At 53.5% G+C, this 19,458-nt stretch overlaps 1 protein-coding gene across 1 annotated transcript in view; it reads right to left on the bottom strand.

Annotated features, from left to right (window-relative positions):
- LOC136628461 (thioredoxin-like) overlaps nt 1–19,021 on the bottom strand; it is a 78,246-nt gene extending 59,225 nt beyond the window's left edge. The window contains exon 1 of the mRNA XM_066604386.1: nt 18,916–19,021. Within this exon, the coding sequence (XP_066460483.1) occupies nt 18,916–18,939 (24 nt within the window). The 5' untranslated portion in view covers nt 18,940–19,021. The remainder of the gene's footprint in view (nt 1–18,915) is intronic.
- Nucleotides 19,022–19,458: the final 437 nt, after the last annotated feature.

Here is a 19,458-nt window from a genome sequence, read left to right as displayed (position 1 = left end):
CGCGATATGAATTTACATAATTGTCCTTCAGAAGTGTATGAGACCATGATGACTGAAGCCTTTATGCAGGGCATCGGGCCATCAATAGCTGACAAAGTCAAAGCCTGTACTCCTGACTGGCGTCAAGTCAGATCTAGAGACTTGTATAGAAAGGCAGTAGGGTTTGCTATGGACGAGAAGCGCCCCGGTGTGGCGGTCAAGTACTGTAGCAACCAAGGTGGGGAGATTCAGATGACTAACAGACCACCGGGGGGGATCCGCAAGTGTTATAACTGCAGGAAACCCGGACACCTGGCCTGGGATTGCAGAGCTCCTAGGAGACTGAGACAACAGCAACAAACCAATGACAGTCAGCAGGGTGGGGGACAAGCTGCACCCACCATCCCGCAAGGCAGAGGCAATTATGTTAATTACCAATGAAGTCCTGGCAATCTTGCCCCCATAGCCCTGGTGAGCGCTGAAGATAGGGGGACTCAAATTTTTCAGCCACTAGAGATAAGGGGGGAGGAGGTGCCTTTCTTAATAGATACTGGCGCAACCAAGTCTTGTATTAGTCATAAAACGATCTGCGATCTTAACCTTCCCCTATCTGATACTATCCAGGTGGCCTTTGGTATTTCTGGCGATCCCACACCAATGAGAGAGACAGAGCCCGTGGAAGTCTGTTTTCAGGGGTCACGAGTCCTCACTCGCTTCCTGGTGTCACCCGCTGGGGATTGCATTATGGGAACCGATGTGATGGGACCCCTGGGGTGCTGCATACAGCTCCACCCTTCGGGTGAGGCTCATGTCAGCACCTCCGCGGCCGACCACCAAGTATTCTGTCTCATGGCAGCAGACTTGGTCACTCCGCCTCCTTCTTGTACTGTCTATATGTTGGCCCCAGGAGATGCACATGTTCTCTCAGCAGTACCAGAGACTCTATGGGCAAGGGGGAAGACAGACTTGGGGCGTCTCCAAGTACCCCCGGTCATGGTGTACCTCAAAGATGGGGAAAAAGTCCCCATGATTCGTCAGTATCCCCTTGCCATGGCACAGGAAGAGGCAATAGCCTCCACTGTTACAGAATTATGTGTCTTGAATGCTTTAAAACCTTGTGTCTCCTCCGCTAACACGCCACTCTTCCCAGTAAAAAAGAAAGGGAAGAAGGGCGAACCAGACACCTATCGTATGGTTCACGATTTAAGGGAAATTAACAAAGTAACTGTTTTTGAAACACCATTGGTCCCCAACCCACATACTTTATTATCAACTATACCTTCCGGGACTCGCTGGTATACAGTGGTGGACCTTGCTAATGCCTTCTTTTCAGTTCCATTGCACCCTGACTGCCAGTATCTGTTTGCATTCACGTTCCGAGGGAAACAGTATTGTTGGACTGTCCTGCCTCAAGGGGCGCAAAATAGCCCCAATCAGTTTACTAGATGTATGATGTTAGTGCTTGATGCTTGGGCCGCCCCGCCCCGCCCGGAGTGGCCCTCCTACAGTATGTTGATGACCTACTGCTCTGTGCACCAGATAGATCTATATGCATAGAGGCTTCCCTGAGCCTCCTTTGTTTTCTTGCAAATAGTGGGTGTAAAGCCAGTAAAGACAAATTACAGTTTTGTAAATCTCATGTTGTGTTTCTTGGTCACTGCCTAGGTCCTGGTACAAAACACCTCACGCCAGAACGTACCAAGGTGGTGGAGGACATGCCACTCCCCGCCTCCCATGCTCAGTTGCGGACATTTCTGGGGTTAGTTTCATATTGTCGGCCATGGATTCGCTCTGCCTCCATGACCATGCAGCCTCTGTACGACTGCCTGGGTTCTAAGCCATTTGCTTTGACTCCGGAAGCCGAATCAGCTTTCCATCAGCTGAAAATACAGATTACCAGTGCTCCGGCATTGGGCCTGCCAGACTATGATAAACCCTTCCAGATGTTCGTGACTGAGATGGCGGGACATGCTACTGCCGTCCTCACACAAGAGCATGGTGACAAAAAGCGCCCTGTAGCATACTACAGTGCACATCTTGACGCAGTAGCCAGGGGTTCACCCTCCTGTGTAAGAGCAGTTCTGGCAGTACAAGCACTACTTGAGAAAGCCTCTGAGATGGTCTTAGACTACCCCCTCGTGGTCCTCACCCCTCATGATGTACATGGAATTCTGACACAGGTAAGCCGTAGACATCTGTCCCTCGCTAGACAGGTCAAAATGGAACTTGCAGTACACTCTTCATCCAATGTCTCATTTCAACGTTGCACCACTTTGAATCCGGCCACCTTATTACCATTAGGTGACACTGATTCAAATGGGGGAGTAAGTACAGGGGACCAGCTTTTTGCAAATTCTCTGACTGATGATGAGGAGGAGGTCTTTGACGCAGAACACCAGCATGATTGTGCAGCGCTCATGGAGCAGGAGACAGCTGGGTTCGCACATGTCACTGATAAACCTCTCCTAAACCCCCACCTTGAAATGTTTGTGGATGGATCTAGATACCTGAATGAGAAGGGCAGTTTTGTCACAGGTTATGCTGTGGTCACTCTACACGAGGTACTGATAAGTAAATCACTGCCTCCACATATGTCAGCACAGGAGGCCGAGTTGTGCGCTTTGACTAAGGCCTGTAAACTAGCTGAAGGTGTAACAGCCAACATCTACACAGATTCCAGGTATGCGTTTGGTGTGGCACACGACTATGGGCCTATTTGGCGCGCACGGAGCTTCCTTACAGCTCAAGGCAAACCGATAAAGAATGGTAAAGCTGTAAGTGCATTGATGAAGGCTATCATGTTGCCAGAACAGGTGGCCATAGTGAAGGTTAAAGCACACACCCAGGGTCAGTCCATGGAAAGTAAGGGCAACGAGAAGGCCGATAGAGCAGCTAAGGCTGCAGCCCTACTGGACAGAAAGGATCATGTGTGCAACAAGGTAAAGACTCGGTCGGCCCCTCGCCCCGATACGGAGGTGGGAACCTCTGAGGAGGGTGCGGACACACCGACGGGGACCACTTCTCCGACCAAAATGGTACTTAAACCTACCAGGATGGAGGAGGAGAGATGGGCCCTAGCAGGAGGAAAGAAAGTAGGGAGCGTCTGGATGATGGGAAATAGAGCATGTCTACCGGCCTCTGCCTACCCCACTCTGGCGTCACTGGCCCATGGAAAGGTACATGCCTCGCGCAATGCTATGGTTTCAATGGTAGACAAGGCTTGGTATGCCCCAGGGTTTGACAGGATGGCAAAAGCATATGTCAAGGCATGTGAAGTGTGTGCGTTACACAATCCTGGCCAGGTGGTGAAGACCCCTCGGAAATGCTCACCCCGACCATTGTACCCCTTCCAGAGACTACAGATCGACTATATTCAGCTGCCCAAATCAGGAAGGTATGAGTACGTGCTCGTGTGCGTGGACCTCTTTTCTGGGTGGCCTGAGGCATATTCGGTGGGTAGGGCCACGGCACGAGCCACTGCCCAAAAACTAGTGTCAGAGTTGGTATGTAGGTTTGGGGTTCCGGAGACCATTGAAAGTGATAGAGGTACACATTTTACTGGTGAAATAATGCAAGAAGTTATGTCAGCATTAGGAGTGGAACAAGCCTTCCATACTCCCTATCATCCGCAGAGTTCAGGAAAGGTTGAGAGACTTAATGGTACCTTAAAACTCAAAATTCAGAAAGCCATGGCTGAGACTGGAAAATCATGGCCCGAGTGCCTCCCGATGGCTCTTTATTCTGTACGCACCACCCCCAATCGAAAAACAGGTCTTTCTCCGTATGAAGTGTTGTTTGGCTCTATGCCAAGATTAGGCCTGTACCATCCACAGGCCCTACAGCAGGGGTGGTTTAGCTTTCTTAACCCTGCCAATTGGTTCTCGGGGCTAGGAGGTTGGTTCATGGGAGTCTTACAAAATATATTACAAGCAATAATGATAATCTTATGTATATATATTGCAATAAAGGTGATAATTTCATGTGTAGCTAAATGTAATGAATGCCGATTTTCTACACCCATTTAAATGTCTAATATGACTATGATGATATTGATGTTGATAAATCTAAGATTACTGTATTGTAAACTTGATTGACTTGCAATATCTGATATTATGTCATTTGTTTAAATATCTTGATGGACATAGAGTGCACCATTCCTACCTGGGAACCCGGCACCTATGGGTGACAGAACCAGGAGATAATGGTGGCTCTGATGTCCAAATGAGGGAATGATAGGGGTCAATCAATATTAATCAATAACCTAACATAAGAAAGATAAGGAAACAGTGTAATAAATGTGACATTAGTTATTTGGTTATATAATGTTATGTATTATATGTAAAACATTCCGGAAGTTGCTAGTAGAATTTGGATATAGAATCATATGTAAAAAGGTATATTCAAGCGTTTATTTGAATATTGATTTTAAAATACTAAATGTATGATTAATTAGATTTTATTCAGTTATCTTACTGAATACCAACTCTGTGCTGACTCCCGAGTAGGTGGCCGAACCAGTTTTGTCTATGTGAAAACTAGAAACAATGTGCCCTCTTTTGATGTGCAAATTGTTGATGGATCTTCTGATTAAGTAGGTACTCAGCCAGCCAGGAGACAACCTTTATTATCACATGTAATTGTTTTATGTATAGTTCAAACAGCTTTGTTGATACCTTTTGTTTAAAAGGCTTTTGATTTACAGCCCTATTGTAATCTGTTGGAATGAGGGTTTGGTCAGCAAAAGTAGAATGAAACTAGGTATTGGAAACGCCTTCTTTCCAACTTGCATATAAACTAGCAATGTACAACAATAAACAGAATTCATTCTGATCACTAGATGGTCTGTGTAGTGGTTATTATGGTTCTCTATGAGTACTCTATATAATATTTCTTCTTAATTTGGATACAGGCAACATTCGCATTTGGGTCTGCGTTCCAGACCCCCCACAGAGCAAACAGAATAATGTCAAGTAAACCCAGTTACGCACAGCTTCACTGACCATAAAACTTGTCTGTTTATATACGGAGGTTTAGGAGGGGGCAGAAGCAGTTTTTGTGCAGACGTGCATATAAAAAAATTGAAGGGTTTACAAAAATTATATTATTATCTATTTGGGCTAGGAAACTCCCAGCAGCCAAAGCCTGGAGGGCGCATGTGTGACCACCGACCTATTCAAACTTCTGTGGAACAGGGGGACATGGGACCCGCATTCTAGTGATCGGTGGGGATCCCAGCAATCATCACTGATCCCGTGGGTTACGTGATGAATATATTTCATAGGTTAACTTCTTTAACCCCTTAATGACATGACCTATTTTGGGCTTAAGGACACAACGATTTTGGGTGGATTTTCATCTCCATTTTTCAAAAGCCATAACTTTTTTATTTTTCCGTCGACGCGGCCGTATAAGGGCTTGTTTTTTGCGTGGCGAACTGTAGTTTTTGATGGTGCCATTTGTGGGTACACAGACTAGATTGTAAAACTTTTATTATTTTTTTAAATGATAACAGGGAGAGAAAACGCATCAATTCTACCATAGATTTTTTTTTTTTTTTTTTACAGCGTTAATCATGCAGCATAAATGACACCTATGATACATTTTTTCTGCGGGTCGCTATGATTACAACGATACCAAAATTCTTTTTTTTTTTTTTAGGTTTTTCCACTTTTTTGCAATAAAAACCCTTTTTTTGGAAATCTTTTTTTTTTCTCTATAGCTGCATTCAAAGTCCTGTAACTTTTTAATATTTCTATGTACGGAGCTCTATAAGGGCTTATTTTTTGCGAGACCAGCTGTAGTTTTTATTGGTACCATTTTGGGGAATATACGTTTTTTTTGATCACTTTTATTGCATTTTTTGGGAGGCAAAATGCTATAAATTAGCATTTCGCCTGCGTTTTTTAGCGTTTATTTTTACGCTTTTTGCCGTACAAAATAAAAAGCATGTTTAACTTTTTGTACACGTCGTTACGGACGTGTCAATACCAAATATGTGCTATTTTTATTTTTTTTTACCTTTTTTTATGCTAATATTATAAAAAGCACAAAAAAGGTTTTTTTTTTACTTGTTTTTTTTTTACATTATTTTCTTTTTTTTTTTTTACACAATTTGAGTCCCTCTGAGGGACTTGCAGCACAGCACTTATGATCGCTGTGATAAGGCATGGCAGGGCTACTGCCCTGCCATGCCTTATAGCTTATACAGCGATCATAGGCTCTGGCAGCACAGGACGCCAGTGTCTGGCATCCTGTTGCCATGGTGACAGTACGGGGTCTCTGCGATTATATCGCGAGAGCCCGGCAACTTCACATAGAGAGCGCGCTCCCTCTATGAACACTTCCCATGCCGTGATCTACTTTGATCGCAGCAGGGAAGGGGTTAACAGTGGGGGGGCGCATCTCCAATGCACCCCCGCAACTGCAGCAGGAGGCCGGCTATCACTGACAGCCGGCTCCCGCTGCGGGATAGCGCGAGATCTGCTATGATCTTGTGCTATCTCTATGACGTAAGGGTACATCATTTTGCGGGAAGTACCACCCTGCCATGACGTATCCTTATGTCATGGGGCGGGAAGGGGTTAAAGGGAAAATTTTCTGACTTTTTAATTAGAAGAGGAAAGTGCCGGGTGTGTGGCTTAATAGAACAAAAGCCACAGTATTCCTTGGAATGAACTCCTTACCCTTCCACTCCTTACCCGAGTCAGACTCTTTGTTATAAAGTTACTTAACTTTACTGAACAGTTTACTCAGAAATAACAGTGATCAGTGCATGTTCTACAGCAGGGGTGCACAATATGCATCCTGGTGGACACATGTGGCCCACGATGCCATTCTGTGCAGCACTGATTATCTATGTATGGCTGCTCACAGGTAGATTCCGTGTCAGGGTGAAGAGAAGGGGGATATAGCAGAGAAACAGGAATGGTCAAGTACTAAGGGTGCCCTATGTCGCCCTGTCTGGGTCCCCTATATATTAGGACAAGTACTAAGGGTGCCCTGTGTAGTCATGTCTGGGTCCCCGATATATTAGGACAAGTACTAAGGGTGCACTGTGTAGTCATGTCTGGGTCCCCTATATATTAGGACAAGTACTAAGGGTGCACTGTGTAGTCATGTCTGGGTCCCCTATATATTAGGACAAGTACTAAGGGTGCACTGTGTAGCCCTGTCTGGGTCCCCTATATATTAGGACAACTACTAAGGGTTTCCTGTGTAGCCATGTTTGGTCCCCTAAGGAAGCACTGTGTAGCATCCATCATCTACAATGGAGAGAGCCCCATACATTGTCTCCTCCTCTTCAGGGTGCTGATTGTGGGAAGGTGACGCCATTCTTCCAATAGGTGGGAGTCCTGGATGTGGCACTTAGGGTATACCATAAATGTCTCCGATGAGAATAGCCCCGTGCCCCATGGAAGTGGTTCAGTATGGCCACAAGACCCTCAGACCCCTTTGCCACCGAGTATGTCATGCTCCTGAGATAAGTGGTTAAAAGAGATGCGTAGATTTCCAAAAAAAAAGGCAGGGGGGCTTGTTTGTATCTCTGGTAGGGGGTTGTCCTTAATTTAGGGAAACCCTTGTCAGTCTGTGGACTGTGACACTTCATTAGTGACCTCAGTAGGCTGGCCAGGTGGAGCAGAACACATGGCCGAGGTCTCCAGGAGACTAAGGGCATGTCTACACAGTGGAAAGGCTGTGGAATTTCCGCACCAAATTCCTCAGCATTTCTGCATACTAAACAGTCAAAAGTTGCGGATTTTGACTCAGTCAGTGGTGCTTCCGCAGCTCACGTCCGGAGACACCACGCTCCCAACTCTAAAGCCTTTCGCTCTCAGTACTTCCTTCACCCGTCACCATCTAATTAGTGTGACGCCACTTATGTATGACCTGCCCAACGGGGCTGCACTCACTAGAGTCTACTGGGTGCCCAGTGAAGGAGGAGCCAAGAGCGCGAAGACTATGGAGATGAGATGAGACGGAGTGCGGAAGCGCAGACGACTTCGACTTTTGACTTTCTTTTACAGAAATATTTATACAGTGAAAATGCTGCAGATTTTTCTCTGTGACATTTCTGCTACGTGTAAACATACCTAAAACACGCTTCACGGAACCATCATCGGGGAAAAAAATAAAAATAAGTTTGTTTGAGTTTGAATGCTAATAGTTCCGTGCAAACACAACAATTAGTTTATTTCATGCAGCATGAAAGTCCTCAGTGGCTGCTTCACTAATTAATCACTTTTAACACCGATCATCCAGTCGTTAGTCACTTACATAGCAAACGACCTAACGAGCCGACGACGTATCCGCTGCCTGAGCACATTATAAAGTATTGCCCACCCCAAGAACTGCCGAGTCATCCATGCGCATGCCGTCTCATGGAGTAGTGCGGCTCGGGGTGGAGGGGTTACACCTTGGAGCCCTGATCCTCTGTACACAGTACCGGGCTATCACATCTCCTCCCTGGCTAAAACAGTACCGGGCTATCACATCTCCTCCCTGGCTATCACAGTAGCCGGCTATCACATCTCCTCCCTGGCTATCACAGTACGGGGCTATCACATCTCCCCCCTGGCTATCACAGTACGGGGCTATCACATCTCCCCCCTGGCTATCACAGTACGGGGCTATCACATCTCCCCCCTGGCTATCACAGTACGGGGCTATCACATCTCCCCCCTGGCTATCACAGTACGGGGCTATCACATCTCCCCCCTGGCTATCACAGTACGGGGCTATCACATCTCCCCCCTGGCTATCACAGTACGGGGCTATCACATCTCCCCCCTGGCTATCACAGTACGGGGCTATCACATCTCCACCCCTGGCTATCACAGTAGCGGGCTATCACATCTCCACCCCTGGCTATCACAGTAGCGGGCTATCACATCTCCACCCCTGGCTATCACAGTACGGGCTATCACATCTCCACCCCTGGCTATCACAGTAGCGGGCTATCACATCTCCACCCCTGGCTATCACAGTAGCGGGCTATCACATCTCCACCCCTGGCTATCACAGTAGCGGGCTATCACATCTCCACCCCTGGCTATCACAGTAGCGGGCTATCACATCTCCACCCCTGGCTATCACAGTAGCGGGCTATCACATCTCCACCCCTGGCTATCACAGTACGGGCTATCACATCTCCACCCCTGGCTATCACAGTAGCGGGCTATCACATCTCCACCCCTGGCTATCACAGTAGCGGGCTATCACATCTCCACCCCTGGCTATCACAGTACCGGGCTATCACATCTCCACCCCTGGCTATCACAGTACCGGGCTATCAAATCTCCACCCCTGGCTATCACAGTACGGGGCTATCACATCTCCCCCCCTGGCTATCACAGTACGGGGCTATCACATCTCCCCCCCTGGCTATCACAGTACGGGGCTATCACATCTCCCCCCCTGGCTATCACAGTACGGGGCTATCACATCTCCCCCCTGGCTATCACAGTACGGGGCTATCACATCTCCCCCCTGGCTATCACAGTACGGGGCTATCACAGTACGGGGCTATCACATCTCCCCCCTGGCTATCACAGTACGGGGCTATCACATCTCCCCCCTGGCTATCACAGTACGGGGCTATCACATCTCCCCCCTGGCTATCACAGTACGGGGCTATCACATCTCCCCCCTGGCTATCACAGTACGGGGCTATCACATCTCCCCCTGGCTATCACAGTACGGGGCTATCACATCTCCCCCCTGGCTATCACAGTACGGGGCTATCACAGTACGGGGCTATCACATCTCCCCCCTGGCTATCACAGTACGGGGCTATCACATCTCCCCCCTGGCTATCACAGTACGGGGCTATCACATCTCCCCCCTGGCTATCACAGTACGGGGCTATCACATCTCCCCCCTGGCTATCACAGTACGGGGCTATCACATCTCCCCCTGGCTATCACAGTACGGGGCTATCACATCTCCCCCCTGGCTATCACAGTACGGGGCTATCACATCTCCCCCCTGGCTATCACAGTACGGGGCTATCACATCTCCCCCCTAGCTATCACAGTACGGGGCTATCACATCTCCCCCCTGGCTATCACAGTACGGGGCTATCACATCTCCCCCCTGGCTATCACAGTACGGGGCTATCACATCTCCCCCCTGGCTATCACAGTACGGGGCTATCACATCTCCCCCCTGGCTATCACAGTACGGGGCTATCACATCTCCCCCCTGGCTATCACAGTACGGGGCTATAACATCTCCCCCCTGGCTATCACAGTACGGGGCTATCACATCTCCCCCCTGGCTATCACAGTACGGGGCTATCACATCTCCCCCCTGGCTATCACAGTACGGGGCTATCACATCTCCCCCCTGGCTATCACAGTACGGGGCTATCACATCTCCCCCCTGGCTATCACAGTACGGGGCTATCACATCTCCCCCCTGGCTATCACAGTACGGGGCTATCACATCTCCCCCCTGGCTATCACAGTACGGGGCTATCACATCTCCCCCCTGGCTATCACAGTACGGGGCTATCACATCTCCCCCCTGGCTATCACAGTACGGGGCTATCACATCTCCCCCCTGGCTATCACAGTACGGGGCTATCACATCTCCCCCCTGGCTATCACAGTACGGGGCTATCACATCTCCCCCCTGGCTATCACAGTACGGGGCTATCACATCTCCCCCCTGGCTATCACAGTACGGGGCTATCACATCTCCCCCCTGGCTATCACAGTACGGGGCTATCGCATCTCCCCCCTGGCTATCACAGTACGGGGCTATCGCATCTCCCCCCTGGCTATCACAGTACGGGGCTATCGCATCTCCCCCCTGGCTATCACAGTACGGGGCTATCGCATCTCCCCCCTGGCTATCACAGTACGGGGCTATCGCATCTCCCCCCTGGCTATCACAGTACGGGGCTATCGCATCTCCCCCCTGGCTATCACAGTACGGGGCTATCGCATCTCCCCCCTGGCTATCACAGTACGGGGCTATCGCATCTCCCCCCTGGCTATCACAGTACGGGGCTATCGCATCTCCCCCCTGGCTATCACAGTACGGGGCTATCGCATCTCCCCCCTGGCTATCACAGTACGGGGCTATCGCATCTCCCCCCTGGCTATCACAGTACGGGGCTATCGCATCTCCCCCCTGGCTATCACAGTACGGGGCTATCGCATCTCCCCCCTGGCTATCACAGTACGGGGCTATCGCATCTCCCCCCTGGCTATCACAGTACAGGGCTATCGCATCTCCCCCCTGGCTATCACAGTACGGGGCTATCGCATCTCCCCCCTGGCTATCACAGTACGGGGCTATCGCATCTCCCCCCTGGCTATCACAGTACGGGGCTATCGCATCTCCCCCCTGGCTATCACAGTACGGGGCTATCGCATCTCCCCCCTGGCTATCACAGTACCGGGCTATCAAATCTCCACCCCTGGCTATCACAGTACGGGGCTATCACATCTCCCCCCCTGGCTATCACAGTACGGGGCTATCACATCTCCCCCCTGGCTATCACAGTACGGGGCTATCACATCTCCCCCCTGGCTATCACAGTACGGGGCTATCACATCTCCCCCCTAGCTATCACAGTACGGGGCTATCACAGTACGGGGCTATCACATCTCCCCCCTGGCTATCACAGTACGGGGCTATCACATCTCCCCCCTGGCTATCACAGTACGGGGCTATCACATCTCCCCCCTGGCTATCACAGTACGGGGCTATCACATCTCCCCCTGGCTATCACAGTACGGGGCTATCACATCTCCCCCCTGGCTATCACAGTACGGGGCTATCACAGTACGGGGCTATCACATCTCCCCCCTGGCTATCACAGTACGGGGCTATCACATCTCCCCCCTGGCTATCACAGTACGGGGCTATCACATCTCCCCCCTGGCTATCACAGTACGGGGCTATCACATCTCCCCCCTGGCTATCACAGTACGGGGCTATCACATCTCCCCCTGGCTATCACAGTACGGGGCTATCACATCTCCCCCCTGGCTATCACAGTACGGGGCTATCACATCTCCCCCCTGGCTATCACAGTACGGGGCTATCACATCTCCCCCCTAGCTATCACAGTACGGGGCTATCACATCTCCCCCCTGGCTATCACAGTACAGGGCTATCACATCTCCCCCCTGGCTATCACAGTACGGGGCTATCACATCTCCCCCCTGGCTATCACAGTACGGGGCTATCACATCTCCCCCCTGGCTATCACAGTACGGGGCTATCACATCTCCCCCCTGGCTATCACAGTACGGGGCTATCACATCTCCCCCCTGGCTATCACAGTACGGGGCTATCACATCTCCCCCCTGGCTATCACATCTCCCCCCTGGCTATCACAGTACGGGGCTATCACATCTCCCCCCTGGCTATCACAGTACGGGGATATCGCATCTCCCCCCTGGCTATCACAGTACGGGGCTATCGCATCTCCCCCCTGGCTATCACAGTACGGGGCTATCGCATCTCCCCCCTGGCTATCACAGTACGGGGCTATCGCATCTCCCCCCTGGCTATCACAGTACGGGGCTATCGCATCTCCCCCCTGGCTATCACAGTACGGGGCTATCGCATCTCCCCCCTGGCTATCACAGTACGGGGCTATCGCATCTCCCCCCTGGCTATCACAGTACGGGGCTATCGCATCTCCCCCCTGGCTATCACAGTACGGGGCTATCGCATCTCCCCCCTGGCTATCACAGTACGGGGCTATCGCATCTCCCCCCTGGCTATCACAGTACGGGGCTATCGCATCTCCCCCCTGGCTATCACAGTACGGGGCTATCGCATCTCCCCCCTGGCTATCACAGTACGGGGCTATCGCATCTCCCCCCTGGCTATCACAGTACGGGGCTATCGCATCTCCCCCCTGGCTATCACAGTACGGGGCTATCGCATCTCCCCCCTGGCTATCACAGTACGGGGCTATCGCATCTCCCCCCTGGCTATCACAGTACGGGGCTATCGCATCTCCCCCCTGGCTATCACAGTACGGGGCTATCGCATCTCCCCCCTGGCTATCACAGTACGGGGCTATCGCATCTCCCCCCTGGCTATCACAGTACGGGGCTATCGCATCTCCCCCCTGGCTATCACAGTACGGGGCTATCGCATCTCCCCCCTGGCTATCACAGTACGGGGCTATCGCATCTCCCCCCTGGCTATCACAGTACGGGGCTATCGCATCTCCCCCCTGGCTATCACAGTACGGGGCTATCGCATCTCCCCCCTGGCTATCACAGTACGGGGCTATCGCATCTCCCCCCTGGCTATCACAGTACGGGGCTATCGCATCTCCCCCCTGGCTATCACAGTACGGGGCTATCGCATCTCCCCCCTGGCTATCACAGTACGGGGCTATCGCATCTCCCCCCTGGCTATCACAGTACGGGGCTATCGCATCTCCCCCCTGGCTATCACAGTACGGGGCTATCGCATCTCCCCCCTGGCTATCACAGTACGGGGCTATCGCATCTCCCCCCTGGCTATCACAGTACGGGGCTATCGCATCTCCCCCCTGGCTATCACAGTACGGGGCTATCGCATCTCCCCCCTGGCTATCACAGTACGGGGCTATCGCATCTCCCCCCTGGCTATCACAGTACGGGGCTATCGCATCTCCCCTCTGGCTATCACAGTACGGGGCTATCGCATCTCCCCCCTGGCTATCACAGTACCGGGCTATCGCATCTCCCCCCTGGCTATCACAGTACCGGGCTATCGCATCTCCCCCTGGCTATCACAGTACCCGCTATCACATCTCCCCCCTGGCTATCACAGTACCGGACTATCACATCTTCGCCCCTGGCTATCACAGTACCGGACTATCACATCTCCGCCCCTGGCTATCACAGTACCGGACTATCACATCTCCCCCCTGGCTATCACAGTACAGGGCTATCACATCTCCCCCCCTGGGCTATCACAGTACCGGGCTATCACATCTCCACCCCTGGCTATCACAGTACCGGGCTATCACATCTCCACCCCTGGCTATCACAGTACCGGGCTATCACATCTCCACCCCTGGCTATCACATCTCCACCCCTGGCTATCACAGTACCGGGCTATCACATCTCCCCCCTGGCTATCACAGTACCGGCTATCACATCTCCCCCCTGGCTATCACAGTACCGGGCTATCACATCTCCCCCCTGGCTATCACAGTACCGGGCTATCACATCTCCCCCCTGGGCTATCACATCTCCCCCCTGGGCTATCACATCTCCCCCCTGGGCTATCACATCTCCCCCTGGGCTATCACATCTCCCCCCTGGGCTATCACAGTACGGGGCTATCACATCTCCCCCCTAGCTATCACAGTACGGGGCTATCACAGTACGGGGCTATCACATCTCCCCCCTGGCTATCACAGTACGGGGCTATCACATCTCCCCCCTGGCTATCACAGTACGGGGCTATCACATCTCCCCCCTGGCTATCACAGTACGGGGCTATCACATCTCCCCCCTGGCTATCACAGTACGGGGCTATCACATCTCCCCCCTGGCTATCACAGTACGGGGCTATCACATCTCCCCCCTGGCTATCACAGTACGGGGCTATCACATCTCCCCCCTGGCTATCACATCTCCCCCCTGGCTATCACAGTACGGGGCTATCGCATCTCCCCCCTGGCTATCACAGTACGGGGCTATCGCATCTCCCCCCTGGCTATCACAGTACGGGGCTATCGCATCTCCCCCCTGGCTATCACAGTACGGGGCTATCGCATCTCCCCCCTGGCTATCACAGTACGGGGCTATCGCATCTCCCCCCTGGCTATCACAGTACGGGGCTATCGCATCTCCCCCCTGGCTATCACAGTACGGGGCTATCGCATCTCCCCCCTGGCTATCACAGTACGGGGCTATCGCATCTCCCCCCTGGCTATCACAGTACGGGGCTATCGCATCTCCCCCCTGGCTATCACAGTACGGGGGGCTATCGCATCTCCCCCCTGGCTATCACAGTACGGGGCTATCGCATCTCCCCCCTGGCTATCACAGTACGGGGCTATCGCATCTCCCCCCTGGCTATCACAGTACGGGGCTATCGCATCTCCCCCCTGGCTATCACAGTACGGGGCTATCGCATCTCCCCCCTGGCTATCACAGTACGGGGGGCTATCGCATCTCCCCCCTGGCTATCACAGTACGGGGCTATCGCATCTCCCCCCTGGCTATCACAGTACGGGGCTATCGCATCTCCCCCCTGGCTATCACAGTACGGGGCTATCGCATCTCCCCCCTGGCTATCACAGTACGGGGCTATCGCATCTCCCCCCTGGCTATCACAGTACGGGGCTATCGCATCTCCCCCCTGGCTATCACAGTACGGGGCTATCGCATCTCCCCCCTGGCTATCACAGTACGGGGCTATCGCATCTCCCCCCTGGCTATCACAGTACGGGGCTATCGCATCTCCCCCCTGGCTATCACAGTACGGGGCTATCGCATCTCCCCCCTGGCTATCACAGTACGGGGCTATCGCATCTCCCCCCTGGCTATCACAGTACGGGGCTATCGCATCTCCCCCCTGGCTATCACAGTACGGGGCTATCGCATCTCCCCCCTGGCTATCACAGTACGGGGCTATCGCATCTCCCCCCTGGCTATCACAGTACGGGGCTATCGCATCTCCCCCCTGGCTATCACAGTACGGGGCTATCGCATCTCCCCCCTGGCTATCACAGTACGGGGCTATCGCATCTCCCCCCTGGCTATCACAGTACGGGGCTATCGCATCTCCCCCCTGGCTATCACAGTACGGGGCTATCGCATCTCCCCCCTGGCTATCACAGTACGGGGCTATCGCATCTCCCCCCTGGCTATCACAGTACGGGGCTATCGCATCTCCCCCCTGGCTATCACAGTACGGGGCTATCGCATCTCCCCCCTGGCTATCACAGTACGGGGCTATCGCATCTCCCCCCTGGCTATCACAGTACGGGGCTATCGCATCTCCCCTCTGGCTATCACAGTACGGGGCTATCGCATCTCCCCTCTGGCTATCACAGTACGGGGCTATCGCATCTCCCCCCTGGCTATCACAGTACCGGGCTATCGCATCTCCCCCCTGGCTATCACAGTACCGGGCTATCGCATCTCCCCCTGGCTATCACAGTACCCGCTATCACATCTCCCCCCTGGCTATCACAGTACCGGACTATCACATCTTCGCCCCTGGCTATCACAGTACCGGACTATCACATCTCCGCCCCTGGCTATCACAGTACCGGACTATCACATCTCCCCCCTGGCTATCACAGTACAGGGCTATCACATCTCCCCCCCCTGGCTATCACAGTACAGGGCTATCACATCTCCCCCCCCTGGGCTATCACAGTACCGGGCTATCACATCTCCACCCCTGGCTATCACAGTACCGGGCTATCACATCTCCACCCCTGGCTATCACAGTACCGGGCTATCACATCTCCACCCCTGGCTATCACATCTCCACCCCTGGCTATCACAGTACCGGGCTATCACATCTCCCCCCTGGCTATCACAGTACCGGCTATCACATCTCCCCCCTGGCTATCACAGTACCGGGCTATCACATCTCCCCCCTGGCTATCACAGTACCGGGCTATCACATCTCCCCCCTGGCTATCACAGTACCGGGCTATCACATCTCCCCCCTGGGCTATCACATCTCCCCCCTGGGCTATCACATCTCCCCCCTGGGCTATCACATCTCCCCCCTAGCTATCACAGTACGGGGCTATCACAGTACGGGGCTATCACATCTCCCCCCTGGCTATCACAGTACGGGGCTATCACATCTCCCCCCTGGCTATCACAGTACGGGGCTATCACATCTCCCCCCTGGCTATCACAGTACGGGGCTATCACATCTCCCCCCTGGCTATCACAGTACGGGGCTATCACATCTCCCCCCTGGCTATCACAGTACGGGGCTATCACATCTCCCCCCTGGCTATCACAGTACGGGGCTATCACACCTCCCCCCTGGCTATCACAGTACGGGGCTATCACATCTCCCCCCTGGCTATCACAGTACGGGGCTATCACATCTCCCCCCTGGCTATCACATCTCCCCCCTGGCTATCACAGTACGGGGCTATCGCATCTCCCCCCTGGCTATCACAGTACGGGGCTATCGCATCTCCCCCCTGGCTATCACAGTACGGGGCTATCGCATCTCCCCCCTGGCTATCACAGTACGGGGCTATCGCATCTCCCCCCTGGCTACCACAGTACGGGGCTATCGCATCTCCCCCCTGGCTATCACAGTACGGGGCTATCGCATCTCCCCCCTGGCTATCACAGTACGGGGCTATCGCATCTCCCCCCTGGCTATCACAGTACGGGGCTATCGCATCTCCCCCCTGGCTATCACAGTACGGGGCTATCGCATCTCCCCCCTGGCTATCACAGTACGGGGCTATCGCATCTCCCCCCTGGCTATCACAGTACGGGGCTATCGCATCTCCCCCCTGGCTATCACAGTACGGGGCTATCGCATCTCCCCCCTGGCTATCACAGTACGGGGCTATCGCATCTCCCCCCTGGCTATCACAGTACGGGGCTATCGCATCTCCCCCCTGGCTATCACAGTACGGGGCTATCGCATCTCCCCCCTGGCTATCACAGTACGGGGCTATCGCATCTCCCCCCTGGCTATCACAGTACGGGGCTATCGCATCTCCCCCCTGGCTATCACAGTACGGGGCTATCGCATCTCCCCCCTGGCTATCACAGTACGGGGCTATCGCATCTCCCCCCTGGCTATCACAGTACGGGGCTATCGCATCTCCCCCCTGGCTATCACAGTACGGGGCTATCGCATCTCCCCCCTGGCTATCACAGTACGGGGCTATCGCATCTCCCCCCTGGCTATCACAGTACGGGGCTATCGCATCTCCCCCCTGGCTATCACAGTACGGGGCTATCGCATCTCCCCCCTGGCTATCACAGTACGGGGCTATCGCATCTCCCCCCTGGCTATCACAGTACGGGGCTATCGCATCTCCCCCCTGGCTATCACAGTACGGGGCTATCGCATCTCCCCCCTGGCTATCACAGTACGGGGCTATCGCATTTCCCCCCTGGCTATCACAGTACGGGGCTATCGCATCTCCCCCCTGGCTATCACAGTACGGGGCTATCGCATCTCCCCCCTGGCTATCACAGTACGGGGCTATCGCATCTCCCCTCTGGCTATCACAGTACGGGGCTATCGCATCTCCCCCCTGGCTATCACAGTACCGGGCTATCGCATCTCCCCCTGGCTATCACAGTACCCGCTATCACATCTCCCCCCTGGCTATCACAGTACCGGACTATCACATCTTCGCCCCTGGCTATCACAGTACCGGACTATCACATCTCCGCCCCTGGCTATCACAGTACCGGACTATCACATCTCCCCCCTGGCTATCACAGTACAGGGCTATCACATCTCCCCCCCCTGGGCTATCACAGTACCGGGCTATCACATCTCCACCCCTGGCTATCACAGTACCGGGCTATCACATCTCCACCCCTGGCTATCACAGTACCGGGCTATCACATCTCCACCCCTGGCTATCACAGTACCGGGCTATCACATCTCCCCCCTGGCTATCACAGTACCGGCTATCACATCTCCCCCCTGGCTATCACAGTACCGGGCTATCACATCTCCCCCCTGGCTATCACAGTACCGGGCTATCACATCTCCCCCCTGGGCTATCACATCTCCCCCCTGGGCTATCACATCTCCCCCCATCTCCCCCCTGGCTATCACATCACGGGGCTCCCCGCTCGTCACGGCCGCTCTGGATGCAACAAAACTACCGAGAAACTTTCTCACCAACAAGTTGAACTTCTAAAGAAAACTTCCCCCAAGTTAGGAAGCTGCAGCCGAGGAGCTCCCCGGCACTTGGCCGGCAGGTGAGACCCCGCCCCCTCTTACCATATTCCCGATTACTCGGGCCATGGCACCGGTGAGCGGGTTGGACTGCAGCAGGGGGATTAGAAGCGGCCGCAGGAGCAGGGAAGCAGGCAGGATGGAATGGGCGGGGCGGTACACCTGTGTAATGGGCGGGGCTGTTCTGGGTGAGGGGATGTTGCGGGGTTGACAGCGCGGCCGAAGGACGGAGGCCATAGGAATGGGGGGAAACACTGTGACAGGCGGCCGGACGCACTGGAGAGCAGCATGACAGCAGGCTTCACGGGGGAAGTGGAGCAACGGACGACTGAGGCAGCGGGCTTCTCGGAGCAATCAGCCGCCGACATGCACGCAACACACTGCCGGCAGCCGTCACTGAGCCCTCATCCTCCGGCCGTCCGGGAGCCCTCCCACAGAAGCAGCGCGAGGCGTCCGAGGGGAAGCCTGTGATTCCATGGCTGGATTTGCCACGGAATTTCCGCCGCTGGAAGCTATGCAGACGGCCACGGTTTGTATGCTCGCGCGGCAAACAAACCGCGGCATGTCCTCACCTGCTGCCAACTCCGC

The sequence above is a fragment of the Eleutherodactylus coqui genome, chromosome 5, assembly GCF_035609145.1.
Source record: "Eleutherodactylus coqui strain aEleCoq1 chromosome 5, aEleCoq1.hap1, whole genome shotgun sequence".
Classification (NCBI taxonomy): domain Eukaryota; kingdom Metazoa; phylum Chordata; class Amphibia; order Anura; family Eleutherodactylidae; genus Eleutherodactylus; species Eleutherodactylus coqui.
Note: the sequence above shows the minus strand (reverse complement) of the source record. Positions and strands in the feature narration are given on the sequence as shown.